The sequence below is a fragment of the Lynx rufus genome, unplaced genomic scaffold (genome assembly GCF_022079265.1).
Source record: "Lynx rufus isolate CCGP_SWC_20201006 ecotype Redwood Valley unplaced genomic scaffold, mLynRuf1.p SCAF_5, whole genome shotgun sequence".
Classification (NCBI taxonomy): Eukaryota; Metazoa; Chordata; class Mammalia; order Carnivora; family Felidae; genus Lynx; species Lynx rufus.
The window spans coordinates 155,126,048-155,141,134 of NW_025814867.1; the positions used below are offsets into that span (position 1 = coordinate 155,126,048).

Below are 15,087 nucleotides of genomic sequence, written 5' to 3' on the forward strand. Positions count from 1 at the left end.
CCACCGCAGCTAAAATGAACAGATCCTAAGTCACAAAGTAACTGCGTGTCATAGGCACAGAAGGAGAGTCACGACAAAGCTCTCCCCCCTGCCCCCACCGCCATTCCGACCTCCCACCGCGGCCTCGCGAAAGTACTCAGAATTCAAGAAGAAATCACAAAACTAAACATTAACCACACTTCTAATATGAGTATGTATGACACATGGCAAGATGTGGCTCTGACCTCACTGTCCTCCCTGGGCACCTGTCCCTCCCCCGCCAGGCCCTCCAAGGGACCCAGGCGTGGCTTCTCCCTGCCCCCTGGAGGGAACCACTCTAGCAGCTACACCTCTGACCCTCCCCGTCTCTCTCCTGCTCCACACTGTCCCCTCCAGCCAGGGGACAGGTGGCAGTAAGTGGGGGAAGGGCTGGGAAAGCTTCAACATCACTAAGACGGGCACAGAAACTTCTAGAATGTTCCTACAAAACAGAGACAGAGGTTCTCTTGAAGAGCGTAATGGGTCCGAGGCAGAAGCAACAACTTTACCTCGTGTGCCAGTTTGTGTTACCGTCAGAAAAGTAAAATTAGGTGCCTGCCTTGCTTTTGCAATGAAGGAGGCTGCGTGCTGCCCTTGCACAAGGTGACTTTGGAGGACAAACAAGAACTTGTCACCTCCAGGGAGACAGATGGGGGGGGAGGGCGCAGGCAGGAGAAGGGGAAATGATCACGTCTTGCTTTCTCTGAAGTTCATTCTTTCTAAGCTTTTACACGTAATCTTATTTCAAGTGTGCTTAACGGGTTATCCGGTGAGGGGAATTATGAGACATCTGTGTTTTCTTCGTACTTTTCTGTTTAACTTAAAAAACAAATAAAGGAGGGGCACGCGGGTGGGTCAGTTACATGACTGGCTTTTGATTTGGGCTCAGATCATGATTTCAGAGTTTGTGGGTTCCAGCCCCTACATCGGGCTCTGTGCTGACAGCCAGCGTCCTGCTGGGGCGCTCTCCCCTCCCTCTTTCTCTGCCCCTCCCCTGCTCATGCTCCCTCACTTTCTCAAACCAAGTAAACAAAATAAATAATGAATAAATAAGAACCCAATAAAGGAAAAAAAAACCTTTATAGAATACAAAATGCTTAAAAGAGGTAAAGGCAAAGCCAAGAGCCTGATGTGCCCGGGTCTGAACGGGGCCGAGGTGACGCTGTCCGCTGCAGACAGCGCCTTCGCCGCGGCCCCAGAGGCTCTTGTGTTTTGGAACAGAAACGGGCTAAAAATTTGCCATGTCCTGGGATGACCTACCCCCCCCCCCCATTTTACTTACAGAAGGGAGATCTTTTGCTCATAGGTTTATTATTCCAGTAATTTCACCCGAAAGCCGGGGACCCAGGCTCACTGGTCACAGCCAACCCGTCCCACGTGGAAGGTTCGGCTCAGCCGCAGGGAGGGGCCACGCACTTGGCCGCACGCGAGGAGCGCACGGCGGGTCTTCCGGTTTCTCAGCCCCCGGCTGCTCGCTCGCCCCTCTTTTCAGGTGGCTCACTTGTGCCTCGAGTCCATCGCGGATGCCCTGCGCTGCCTGTGTCCCGGCCCGGCGACGCCGCGCCCCCCGCCCCCGCCGGCGCCCGCGTACCTTTCCCGCACTCGGCGCACAGGTACTCGCGGATGTTGTCGTGCACGCGCATGTGCTCCTTCAACATGTCCTTCCGCGCGAAGGACTTCCCGCACTGCTCGCAGGCGTGGCTCTTCACCCCTGCACGACAAGCGCACCAGCGCTTCAGCACCCGTGGACCCTCCCAGCCGCGTCCCCCGCCACGAAGGCGGCGACGGAGAAGCGCGGTGCGACACAGCTCGCGGTGCGACACAGCTCACGGCCTCCACGGAACCTCCGCTCTGGCTCCTCGGCCGCGAGAGGGGCCCCAGGGGCCGCCGGGGCCACAGGGCAGGGGCCCGCGCTGGGGACGGAAGCGGTGGTGAGGACGCAGGGACAGGAGAGGCCAGAGAGAGAGCGCGCGGAGGCGGGGGGTGGTGGGGCGGCGAGACTGCCAGAGCAGGGAGCGTGGGGACAGGCCCTCCAAGCGGGGCGCCACGACACCCCGGTCCGTCCCGGTCCCGCGGCAGCGCGCTACCTGTGTGGATGAGCTTGTGCCGCTCCAAGTTCCCGATGCTGTTGAAGATGCGCCCGCAGATCTCGCACGGGTGGATGTACCTGCGAGGAGACGCGAGCCTCAGGGCGGGCGGCAACAGCAGAGCGCTTGCCCCGAGCCCCTTCCTCACGCAGGGGTCGCAGAAAACAGGCTAGTGGAGGCCGCCGGACACGAACACTGCAGCCTCCAATACGGGCTGAACCGTGCGCCCCTCAAAGTCCACAGGCTGGAGTCCTGACTCCGGGCCTTCAAAAGGTGACAGCATTTGGAAACAGGGTCTTCACAGAGGAGTGAAACATCAGGTCACCAGGGTGGCCCCACTCCAGTATGGCTGATGTCCTCGCCGGAAGGAGGAACTGGGACACAGACGCGCACGGGGGAGGACCACGTGAGCACACGGCCAGGGCCGCGGATAGGAGCCGAGCCGGGAAGCCCCGGCCTCCAGGGGAAGCAGCCCTGCCCACCCCTGAACTCAGACCTCCCGGCTCCAGGCCTGACATCGCACGTTCCCACCGTGCAGGCTGCCCAGCCGCCCCGTTACCGCAGCCCAAGCTGGCTACGGCGGCCTCCACACAGGGCGGCCGCTGGCTCGCCCCGGCACACGGCACTGACCATGGCTACGGCATCCAGGGAACCTAATCACGGTGGGGAAACGGGGTTACCGGCGGTTCCGTAGGCAGGCCGAGAACCACACTATCCGTCTGTGGTGCGGTCGACTTGCGCTGCGGGGCCAGGAGGGCGAGGGAGGCGGGACCCCCCACGTGCGGGATAAAGGAGGTAAGCGTGCTTCCCTCAAGACCCAGCCACAGGGCTCCCGGGGGGGGGGTGGGGGGGGGACAGACCCGCCCGCCGAGCACCTGCCTCCCCGCAGGGAACGCGCCCCCTCTGGCATCGTGCCAGGCCCTGGAAGCCCAGCCCCAGGAGGCCTCACTTCTGCACGTTGGGGTCCGGCAGGTTCTCCCGGTGGATGACCATGTGGGCGTGGTAGGTGGCCTTCAGGGCGAAGCGGCGGTTGCAGATGCTGCAGCCGTAGCCCTTCTCCTTGTGCACCTCCATGATGTGCTTCAGGTACTCCTTCCCGCGGCCGAAGGTGAGCTGCCGACAGGTGCACCGTTCACGCCCGCGCACGGCCTCCCGCCCTCCAGCTGACGATGGCACCGCTGGGCGCCGAGGCCCCGGTGACGGCCCGCCGCCCGGGCCGGACAGAGGGGACTCCCAAGGGCGGGGCCGGCGCCAGGAAACTGCAGAGCGGGGGGAGCGGGGGAGGCGGGCGCCAGCTGCCCCCCGCTGCAGACCGGCCTGCCCCTGCACCCTCTCCTGCTCCCCACCCACCCCACCTCCCGGACGGCCGCATGGCCGGGTGACTGACGCAGGCACAGCCGCACGGGAACCCATACTAGGTAGGGAGCGAACTGCGTCTCCGCGGAGCAGCGAAGCCTAACGCGGGGACCACCGCGCATGCCGCGAGCGGATCACCAGCCGCTGCACGGCCTCCAGAGATGGGTTCCCCACCCCAACCCGGGTCCCCGCGCGGCCGCACACACACCAGCCACGAGACGGCTCTGAAACTGCGGTCCGTGTGAAGAGGGAGAGCCACCACCCACCATCTCTCTGCCGGAATTGCCTCCTTCCCGCCAGCTTGGGCACGAAGGCCCGTGGCGAGTACCTGGCACCGCTTGCAGCTGTACTTGTGAGGCTCGGAGTCCGCGCTGGCGTCCGAATTGTCATCGTTCTCCTCCGAGGAGATGCCGATCTTGCCGATAAACTCCTCCCTCTGGTGGTCGTCCATCAGCGCAATGTCCTGGAAAACGCAGTCGCGAGGTCCGGCTTCCCGCACGGGCACAGAAGCGCTGACGGGTCCCTCGCCCCCCAGCAGTGCCGGGCCGGCCCACGTGGAGAAGGCAGTGGGTCCCACCCGGGGCCGCCTGCCGTGTCCCCTGCGGCCCCCTCGGGCCCGCGCACACCCCCGCTCAGTGCGCAGCGAGCTGGCGGCCGGGCGTGGGGTGCCTGCGTGGGGCTGGGCTCCCCGTCTTAGCTGCTCGCCCCAAGGCTGCGGCGGACCTGGGCTCCATGCTCCCGGGCGCGGCCCATTTCCTGCCAGAGGCCGCCAGGGGTGCGCAGCACTGGCCAGCTTTCGTTTTTCAGCAAAACTTAGGATTCTGGGAAGGGTGGACAGGCTTCCTTCGGAAAGTTCGCTGTCGCGTCTAGGAGGTTTTCACGGGGGCCTAGGCTCTATTTCTTACTCAAGTTCAATTCCCGCTTTTCCATTAACACACACACAGCAACACCGTCTGAAGGAGCTGTGGGAGGAGAAGCACCTGACCAGAGCCACGCAGCCACAGGCGCGCACCCGGGCCGGGCCCGTCACCTGCGCTGGGCCTGACTGAATCCTCAGGAAGCCATGTTTTCATGGCAGGAGAGAAGTGGACGCGGAGGAGGCGGCAGACTAGCATCCCAGGTCCCAGTGAAGCCTAAGTGCCCCTCACCCCTCCGACTAAAGCTCCCGGACGCTCCTGGGTCCGTCCTCCCACCCCAGCTCAGTCCACGTGGCCCAGCACCTGCCCTGGGGATCCCCTCACACTCATGCTCGCCCCCCGCCTTTGACTCACACCTTCTCAGCGAAACCCCAACCCGTGCCCGAGGCCGGGACTGCCAGGAAACAGGTCCTGTGCTGCAGGCAGGCGGACAGACGGCTCCAAGAGCCCGACGAGGGCTCACCGTCCTCACCGGACTTGAGCACCACCTACCATTTCCTCGTTTGCCTCCTGGGTCGGCACTTCTGCCCTTAAAGACGACCCCGTCCTCGCTGCCCACCCCGCCGACCCACTCCCTGGGAAACACCTAGAACGGAGGGACTGCTTGTGAGCCCTGCCCCGTCCTCGCTGCCCCCCCCCACCCCCTCCCTGGGAAACATCTAGAACGGAGGGACTGCTTGTGAGCCCTGCCCCGTCCTCGCTGCCCCCCCCACCCCCTCCCTGGGAAACACCTAGAACGGAGGGACTGCTTGTGAGCCCTGCCCCGTCCTCACTGCCCCCCCCCACCCCCTCCCTGGGAAACACCTAGAACGGAGGGACTGCTTGTGAGCCCTGCCCCGTCCTCGCTGCCCCCCCCCACCCCCTCCCTGGGAAACACCTAGAACGGAGGGACTGCTTGTGAGCCCTGCCCCGTCCTCACTGCCCCCCCACCCCCTTCCCAGGAAACACCTAGAACGGAGGGACTGCTTGTGAGCCCTGCCCCGTCCTCGCTGCCCCTCCCACCCCCTCCCTGGGAAACACCTAGAACGGAGGGACTGCTTGTGAGCCCTGCCCCGTCCTCGCTGCCCCCCCCACCCCCTCCCTGGGAAACACCTAGAACGGAGGGACTGCTTGTGAGCCCTGCCCCGTCCTCACTGCCCCTCCCACCCCCTCCCTGGGAAACACCTAGAACGGAGGGACTGCTTGTAAGCCCTGCCCCGTCCTCGCTGCCCCCCCCACCCCCTTCCCAGGAAACACCTAGAACGGAGGGACTGCTTGTGAGCCCTGCCCCGTCCTCGCTGCCCCCCCCCCACCCCCTCCCTGGGAAACACCTAGAACGGAGGGACTGCTTGTGAGCCCTGCCCCGTCCTCACTGCCCCCCCACCCCCTTCCCAGGAAACACCTAGAACGGAGGGACTGCTTGTGAGCCCTGCCCCGTCCTCGCTGCCCACCCCCCCGACCCACTCCCTGGGAAACACCTAGAACGGAGGGACTGCTTGTGAGCCCTGCCCCGTCCTCGCTGCCCCCCCCACCCCCTTCCCAGGAAACACCTAGAACGGAGGGACTGCTTGTGAGCCCTGCCCCGTCCTCGCTGCCCCTCCCACCCCCTCCCTGGGAAACACCTAGAACGGAGGGACTGCTTGTGAGCCCTGCAGATGGGGCTCCGGATGGATGCAGCAAAGGGTCACAGACGCCCAGCTGAAGAGAGGCAGTGGGGCCAAGCTGACCACGAGGGCCCGCCACGCGTCCACGTGAGCCACCCAGGAGAGGGTGGTGCTGGCACCTTGAAGTGGACGTGGATGTGGTCCCTGAGCACGTCCACGCGGAAGAACTTGCGGCCGCAGATCTCGCAGGTGTACTTCTTGTCGCCGTGGGTCAGCAGGTGCTTGTTCATGTTGCTTCTGCAGGAGAACACCTGCGGGCGGAGGAGCGGGGCCTGACCAGCCACACCAGGCACGAGGACGCGGTACGTGTCCCCGGTACCCTTCCCAGGTGCTAGAGTCACGAGCGGACAGGAGCGAACGGTCGTCCAAGTACGAGCCCACATTACCCCGGAGACCTAACCGTCCTCTGGTCTCCACTACCAGCGGGATTCTGCTCAACTTTACTAGCTCACTTAACTACAGCACTAGGATGGGGCCTGGGAAGAAGCCAGTAAACACAGAAAGAGCCTCAGTTTTCTGAAACTTGGCATCAGAGAAGAATTCCATCCTCTGTGCACCGGGTGTCAGCACAAGTCACGTCCACTGCCCACGTCCACGGCTGTTTCCAGCTGTGATGGGGGTGGAGACACAGGTACTGCCCTCTCCTCGGCCGCTGGGGCCGGGCTGGGATGCGGGGGCCCCGCGGCCTCCGTCACGTTAGCTCAGGGGACAAACCAGCAGCAGAAGCCACCTGCGGGGCCCCGCTGGCCTGAGAGTCTCCGTCTGGACGGCCAGTCCTGGGGGCCACGTAAACCCAGAGCTCAGGTGTCCTGAGCCCTTCTGACCCCACCCACTCCAGGAGGAGAACACGAGAGGTGAGTGAAGGGAAGCGATTCACAAGGAACAGGAGGCTACTATTTTCATGGTGACCCGGGCCAGCCACCCCGTGACCACACCCGGGGTGCTGGGTGGGAAGCTGACTCAACAGGAGGGGAAGATAGGCTCCTGGGGAGGGGCAGGGGCAGTGGGTCAAGGCAGACAGGGGTGAAAACAAGAAGTCGTCAGAAGCAGCAAAGAAGCCAGTGTTAGAAATATCTGAGCCTCACCTTGCCACACACGGGGCATCCCGAGGGCTCCTTCTTGTAGCGGACTAGGTTCTCGCCGCCGGCGTCCAGGTCCTCCCTCTTTACCCGCCGCACTCCTGCAATGCCCGCCCACCCAAGCAGGAGAGTGAGTACACACGGCGCGTGCGTGCCGGGCACCTGCCACTAGGCCAGTGTGGCCGCCTGGGCGGTGGGGGCAGGGTCAGCGGCACCAGCGAGCGCGTGAGTGGCGCCCAGCACAGGACGCGGCCGCGCTAACCACGGCTCCTCCCGGCTCCAGGGAAGGAACGGCTGCGTGTGCCCATGGGAACCAGGGACGCGGTTCGTGCATCTGAAGCGTTGGGAAACACAAGGGCAGCGTGGGTTTGGAGTTCTACAGTGTGGAAGGGCGAGCCGGTGCTGACACCAAAGAAAGGGCTTTCCCTCCATTCAAAGGCTCAAGGCAGAGGTCGCATCCTTAGGCGTGACATTTTTTCTTAAAAAGACACCAATATTCATCCTTGCAAGTTAAATCGGTTGATCAGGGAGAGGACACCTAATGACGATAAGCTCCTTGGGGTTTTAAGACGTAACTGTTCGTAACTGGGATCACCACAGCTTTTTAGAAGTTTGCACGAAACAGGTAATCTTTGAGTAAAAGACAGAAGTTCGCTCTCATCGTTTCTTTCTACACAGCTGACCCCTTCTGGAACCTTCCCGCATCCCATGGTGTGAATGCAGAGGTGAACTTAAGAACACCCAGCAAGCTGGACATGAATACATCATTCTCCAGAAGGCTCCCAGTGGCATAAAACGCATCAGATCTGAAGCAGTGGTTTGGACGATGAGCCAACGGAAAAGGAAAAACCGTGAATGCGTTAGTTCGTTCCTGCGGAAAACGATCTGACTGGTGCGTCAGTTGTAAAATGCGGTAGAATCAAGCCCGGGCACCTGTCTGTCAGGGAACGCTGAGGGCGGCGTTGACGGTGACGGGCTTTACCGGGAGGGTCTGCCTCAGCCACCCACCAGCCTACAGGGTCGGGCAGGAAGCCTATCTCTGCTGCACAGGTGAGGAAACTGAGGCCCAGTGGCTTGCCCAGGGCCATCCACTCACTAAGTGGGCACCGGGTTTGGCTGGAGAGGCCCAAGGGCACCACCCACGGGTCCCAGAGGGAAAGAGATCTCCTGAAGCCACAGGAACGACAGCCAGGTCAAAAAGTGGAGTGCGAAAATTATATAGAATGTGCCTCGTCTTATTTCGAAGAGGCATAATGACGGGAGTACGCACATCTTTGTGCGGAACAGTTCCAGTTCCGTGAGACTCCGCTTTCTTTTTCGGCAAGCCTGTACCTCATCCGCAATTCTTTTCAGACTTTCTCATAAAGGTGCTCTGGTCAGTGTCACTTACTGAGGGCTGGTCAGCAAGAGACAAGGGGCTTCTAGAGGAAAAGCCAGGATTATCACAACTAGAAAGCCAATTTAAAGAGGGTCTGTCTGGGGCGCCTGGGTGGCTCAGTCGGTTGAGCGTCGGACTTCGGCTCAGGTCATGATCTTACAGTTTGTGAGTTCAAGCCCCGTGTCAGGCTCTGTGCTGACAGCTCAGAGCCTGGAGCCTGCCTCGGATTCTGTGTCTCCCTCTCTCTCTGACCCTCCCCTGTTCATGCTGTCTCAAAAACAAATAAACATTTTTAAAAAAAATTAAGGAGGGTCTGCCTGAGCCGGCTCTGACACCAAGTCTGGGTGTCACCCGCAGCCCGGGTGCGTCCCCGCGACTGCTGTCTGCGCCTTCCCACTCGGGGATCCTGTCTGCGCGGCTCCGAGCCTGCCCTGTGGGGCCACCCCACTCCTCACTTCCATCGTCTCTCACTCCCCGTCCCACCCTGGAACCAACCCCCCTGCCATCCGTCTTCCTCTTGTACCTGGCTTCCCGTGAACCCACCACATTGGAGCAGTCCCCCGGCTCCCCTGCTACAAACAGCCTGGGCCATCTGGGGCCCGCAGGGAGGATGAGGAATGAGGGAGAAACTACTATGGCCCCAGCCAGCAGCATCTGCCCAGAACATTCTGCTCCGTGCACAAGACTGGAAGCACACCCCATACACAATTTCATATGCTGTTTTTTCCTGTCATAGTGAAAGCAGTAAATGCTTTATTAGGTGCAGAGTATTCAATCCTATAAAAAATCCATTTTTTGGGGCGCCTGGGTGGCTCAGTCTGTTAAGCATCCGACTTTGGCTCAGGTCATGATCTCACGGTTCGTGAGTTCGAGCCCCACGTCGGGCTCTGTGCTGACAGCTCGGAGCCTGGAGCCTGCTTCCGATTCTGTGTCTCTCTCTCTCTCTCTCTCTGTGCCCCTCCCCTGCTCATGCTCTGTCTCTCTCAAAAATAAGTAATTAAAAACAAAAAAACCCAGTTATTTTTTTTTTTTAGACTCCTTCCCCATCGCAGAACATTTAGGATGTTTCCAAGAGTTCCCACGGACACACAGCACTGTTAAGGCCCCGAGGTACCTCTCTGTGCCTGGGGATGAGGACCTGACGGTGGGCGGGGCCAAACCGCGCAGGGGAGGCGCCCGCCCCACCCCATCCCAGGAGCTCGCACCCAGAGCAGGCAGGCTCACCTTCCAGGTGCCTCCGCTGGTGGTCGAGCATGACGTCCTTGCGGTAGAACATTTTGTTGCAGACCTCACAAGCAAACTTCTTGTCCCCGTGCTTCTTCTTGTGCTTGGAGAGGTTACTGTTGGTGGAGAAGAATCTGAAACACATCTCACATTGGAACGTCTTGTCATCTGTCCAGAGAGCAAGCAGACACACGGCAACTTTTAGGCAAATGACACCGACTGCAGGATCGGCATCCCGGCCGTGAGAATGGCAAGGAGGCCCCGGTGACAGGCAGAGGAGCACGAGGGCCACACGGCCACGCAAAGCCATCGTCTGCGCTGCGGGAGCCCAGGGCTGAACCAGCTGCTCCTCGCCGGGGAAGACAGACACCAGCTCCTCTCTGTCACCGCCACCACACCCACAGGCCCCCTCCCCTCCCCAACCACCTGCCTCCGGTCATCCGGGTGTGATTCTGCAGTAGAGAGGGCTGGCCCGCCACTGGCTTGGCCCTCACCCTCCACCCACCTCGACTGCAGCCCCCACCCCCGACCTGCATCCTTCCCGCCCCAACGCTGAGCCCCCACCTGCTCCTCTGCAGCCCACCTGTCACCTGCCCTTCTCTGCCACCTTCCCACCCCCCCACACACAAATGCCCGATTTCCGCCACCGCTCGCAGGCCTGTCTTGTTCTAGATGCCTCTTTAGCAGGCACCCCCCCCCACTCCCCACCCCACCCCCACACCACTTCTGGGCTGGGACTAAGCAGCACAGCTGAGCCTCCCTCCCAGGCAGGTGGCCCGAGTCCTGGGGTCTGAGAGCCGCAGAAGGCGCAGCACTGTCCCCGGGGGTCAGCTTTCTCTGTCACAAGTGCCACCCGGTGCCTGCACTCCTAACTGTTCTCGACGGCTCAGCTGACCGGGACCAGGCTGCCACAGTGCAGGTGGCTTTTCCTGCCGGGGCACACACAGGTCACCAGTGCAGGAGTCCAGACGGGCACCTGGTCCCAACGGCCACTTTCTGCCACCAAGTCTGCATTTATGTTTCAACAAAATGCAGCAACTAAGAGCAAATGCCTGCTACTTGGGACCTGGTGCACCGGGACACGGGATGGTGGGTTTCTGGGACAGCTGCGCTGCACGGGGTGGGGCACTTGGATGTGAACCCACACTGTTCTCTAAGTCTACACGTCCATAAGCTTCTCCCCATTCGTAGAACTCCTTGGTTTAACGGTCTATGGAAGACACATTTTCCTAACTTGGATGATGGAGAAGAGTGGACGGTATGCAAATGACCTATGACACAAATGAGCTAGTCTCCAAGTTGTTCTTTGTTTTCTTTTTAAAAATTTTTTTAATGTTTATTTTTGAGAGAGACAGAGCGAGTGAGCAAGCAGGGGAGGGGCAGAAAGAGAGGGAGACACAGAATCCGAAGCAGGCTCCAGGCCCCCGACGCAGGGCTCGAACCCACGAACCGCGAGATCATGACCTGAGCCGAAGTGGGACGCTTAACCGACTGAGCCACCTGGGGCCCTGTTATTCTTTGGTTTCCATCGGAAACTTCTAACTTTGGAGATTAGAGAGAAGATGCACCTTAATTCACTGCTGCGGTTAGTTCTATATAATGAAAAGAAAAAAACGCCTGGTTTAACAGGCCCTTTATCTGACATGTACCGATAGCTGTTCTGACTCCTTTTATTACTTTGTTTCATTTGTCAGATAAAAAGAGGCCAACTTGTCCCCCTGTCTTGAGGCTACCCCACCAGACACCGGAGGGCATGGGGACATCGCTCCGCACTCCTGCAGAGCCGCAGGTGGCCACATGGGGTGCCATCCTGACTCTGGCCACGAACGCAGCTTAGGCTCCTGACAGGCACTGCATCCGTCGAAAAAGCTTGGGGTGGGGGTGCCCCAGATTTGAGGGCACTCCTGGGGTGCACAGCTCAGAATGCATGTGCGCCTGGAAGCTTCCGGGGCCACCACTTCATGCCGTGGACGGTGCGGAGCAGGTGGAGCTCAGGAAAAACGAGACTCGCGTGCCCTCGGAAAAGCCCCGTCACAGGAGCAGGTGGCCACACGGGGCGCCGTGGACAAACAAGCCAGGGCTCCAGGCCCGAGCACAGGACGGGACCCAGCAGATGCCTGGGAGCAGGAGCTGCCCCGTGGGACAGGCGGTGGAGGCTTACCTAAAGCTGCTTAAAGGGTCTGAGATGGGACCTGAGAACCAGCCCACAGGTACAAGGGGTGCACGGAGGGGCCAACAGGAAAGGGGTTCGGAACCAAAGGCCAAGGTAGCAGGTGTCTGAGCCGCCTGCTGCTGGGCACCCCTTCTTGGCTGTGCTGGGACGCCCCATCAGCCCCCTTCTCGGCTGTGCTGCGACTCGCCCGTCACCCCCCTTCTGGGCTGTGCTGGGACGCCCCCTGTCAGCCCCCTTCTTGGCTGTGCTGGGACTCGCCCGTCACCCCCCTTCTCAGCTGTGCTGGGACGCCCCGCTGTCTGTCACCCCCGCTGTCACCCACCCAGTGCTCTGTCTACTCCCTTCTGGTGGGAGCCTGAGCTCAGCCAGGGCCTGAGACGCGCGCCCAGGCCCACAGAGGCCCCCCCGCCTCGAGGCCTGGGCAAGCGTGCGACACACACGAGTGAGTGAGGGAGTCCTGCGCTTTCAGGACCCGCGGACAGAACGGGCTCGGAGCAGAACAGGGCAATGCACGGCGGCACCACGGTCCCGGAGGCCGGCAGCCTCGGCGGGTAACGGAGGGTGGCCAGCGGAGGGAGGGCCTTCCAGCCAGTGAGGCGGAGCCCCCGTCCTGACGCTGTCGCCGCCCCCCCCACGCCTCCAGGAATGTCTCACGCGGTCCGGGAGCACCCCGCGCCTCTCGGCCCACCTCCCACCTTTCTCAGGACAGCCTGGGGGTGGGGGTGGGGGAGGGGGCAGGCACAGCCTCTCCCGGAGGCCAAGAGGCCGTTTCCACCGAGGCTCCTTCAGAATCAGTAACGACCGCCTAGAGGGGCGGCGAACGGAGGGAGGGGCCGCAAGTGCACCGTCTGGTTCCTAAGCGCCCGGCTTCCGTCCAGCCGGTGAGAAGCGCTGCGAGGGGGCGCCCGCTCACCTGTCCTGCAGTTGTGGAACTCGAGGGCGCTCTCGATGCGGAACGTCTTCTCGCAGGTGCCGCAGCGGTACCTGTACTCACTGTCCACCTGGCGACAGGGGAGCGCTGTTGAGGGGCAGGGGCAGGGAGCAGCTCCACCTGAGGACGCGCCCCCGACCTGCCTCTCGCCACGTCCCGGTGGGTAAGGTCTCCGTCCCCGCCCTGGTCTACTTTGCCGTCCTGTCTCTGTCGTAAGCCTGCTCTATGTCACCCTCCTGGTCCCCATTCCTGTCCTGCTCTATGTCATTGCCCTGGTCTACGTCACCGTCCTGCTCTACGTCCCTGCCCACTACTCTCCTACAAGATTTAGGAACACGAGCAAGCTCTTATCCTCACCGTCCAATTGCCCTGGAAGAATCCCCGTTCGGGTACCGCAGGGCGAACGCCAGCCCAGGGGCCCCTCCCTGCTCCTCCCGCCCCCCCCCCCACCCCGCTGCCCCTCCTTCCCCTCCCCGGGGACCCCGTCTCCCTTCCCAGCAGCCCGTCCTGCCGATCGCCCGCTGCACCTCCACAACCAGCACGAGAGCCCGGGCCCCACGCACCTCGTTCCTGCTGTGCTTGTAGGACACGTGCTGCTTCAGACTCTCCTTGCGGCTGAACAACTTGGCACATTCCTCACATTTAAACAGCTTGTCACCTAGGAGCCAACCGACGAAACGCTACTTCACGGCTCCGGGCATTACCGGGGCTGCGCCCGCACCCCCCCCCCCCCAACCGGGTCCACGGCCACCTCTCCCCCGGCCCGGGCGTCCCGCGGGGACTCACCGTGCGAGCGCACGTGCCTGCTCAGGTTGCTGCTGTTCTGGAAGATCTTGCTGCAGACGCCGCACTGGTAGACCCGCCTGTGCTCCCCCAGCTGCCTGACGAGCTTCCTGCGGATGCCGTGCCGGCTCGACAGGATGAGACTCCTCTTGAGGGTGATGGCGGCGCTCGGATGATGCGGGAACCTGCCAGGTCAGACAGACGCCTGGTGAGACAGGGGGCACACTGCGTCGTTGGGGAGGAAGCGCGAGGTCACCGCCATCTCGGGAAGGGCTCTTCCAAACCTTCCTAGCTCGCCGCGAGGGAGGAGGGAAGGCACTCGGGCACCACCCCGGCGTCAGGGGAATCTGCACGGGAGACACCGCTTGATCATCCAGCATGGCCACGCTCCTGACTGCATTTTCACTCTGGCCACCAGGAAGCTCTCAGATGATGCCCCGGGAAGATCCCCGTTTCTCTCGCCTGGCCTGGCCTCTGCTCTGTTCTGTACTTTCTCTGACCCTGACTTTTAAAAATTTCTTGTCCCTTTTAAACGTCTTTCTGACGGCAAGCCACAGAAGTCCTCTGGGCAGTCAGACACGGTAGGTTAACGAACAGGTGGCCCCGTTTCCGACAGCACGCCGGCCCCGGTCTGCACGGGCTCCGGGATCAAACGGGGCCAGGCACATCGTGAGAACGTTAAGAGGCACTCCAAAAAAGCCCGAAAAGAAATCAGCATCAGCTTATTCCACGTCAGAGCAAAGATTTATCCAGGAATGACAACTAGAATACAAAATATTTTCCTTGTTCACGAAAAGAAAAGAAGAGAAGAGAAGAGAAGAGAAGAGAAGAGAAGAGAAAAAAAAGAAAAGAAAAAAGAAGAGAAGAGAAAAGAAAAGAAAAGAGAAGAGAAGAGAAGAGAAAAGAAAAAAGAAAAGAAAAGAAAAAAGAAAAGAAGAGAAGAGAAAAGAAAAGAAAAAAAAAAGAAAAGAAAAGAAAAAAGAAAAGAAGAGAAGAGAAGAGAAAAAAAAGAAAAGAAAAGAAAAAAGAAAAGAAGAGAAGAGAAGAGAAGAGAAAAGAAAAGAAAAAAGAAAAGAGAAGAGAAAAGAAAAAAAGAAAAAAGAAAAGAAAAGAAAAAAGAAAAGAAGAGAAGAGAAAAGAAAAGAAGAGAAAAGAGAAAAGAAAAGAAAAGAAAAGAAAAGAAAAGAAACGAAACGAAACAAGGTGTTACATGTACAGAAACTTCTGTGACAGCAGCACTGTTCCCAACAGCCGAACGGTGGGAGGAGCCCAGGTGCCCACTGATGGAGGAATCTGTCTATGGGATGGGATGGAAGGACAATCTGACACCTGCTGGATGAGCCTCGAGCACGGCATGTGGAGCGCCACGGGCCCGTCACAAAAGGGCCGGCATCGCATGCCAGCGCCCAGGCTGGGACCTCACACAAGGTACGTCCGTCTTCACGGAGATAGGGACGGGAGGGGGTGCCGGGGTGGGGGGAGAGGGACATGGGGAGTT

At 60.7% G+C, this 15,087-nt stretch overlaps 1 protein-coding gene across 4 annotated transcripts in view; it reads right to left on the reverse strand.

Annotated features, from left to right (window-relative positions):
• The window catches only part of PRDM15 (PR/SET domain 15), a 69,239-nt gene that overhangs the window by 17,168 nt on the left and 36,984 nt on the right, over positions 1 to 15,087 (reverse strand). For all 4 annotated transcript variants that reach the window (XM_047098978.1, XM_047098980.1, XM_047098981.1 and 1 more), the window contains 10 exons: positions 13,593 to 13,774; positions 13,370 to 13,464; positions 12,789 to 12,876; positions 9,703 to 9,870; positions 7,107 to 7,201; positions 6,141 to 6,272; positions 3,790 to 3,924; positions 3,055 to 3,218; positions 2,106 to 2,185; positions 1,610 to 1,729 (listed from right to left, as the gene is read on the reverse strand). In XM_047098978.1, the coding sequence (XP_046954934.1) occupies positions 1,610 to 1,729; positions 2,106 to 2,185; positions 3,055 to 3,218; positions 3,790 to 3,924; positions 6,141 to 6,272; positions 7,107 to 7,201; positions 9,703 to 9,870; positions 12,789 to 12,876; positions 13,370 to 13,464; positions 13,593 to 13,774 (1,259 nt within the window). The remainder of the gene's footprint in view (positions 1 to 1,609; positions 1,730 to 2,105; positions 2,186 to 3,054; positions 3,219 to 3,789; positions 3,925 to 6,140; positions 6,273 to 7,106; positions 7,202 to 9,702; positions 9,871 to 12,788; positions 12,877 to 13,369; positions 13,465 to 13,592; positions 13,775 to 15,087) is intronic.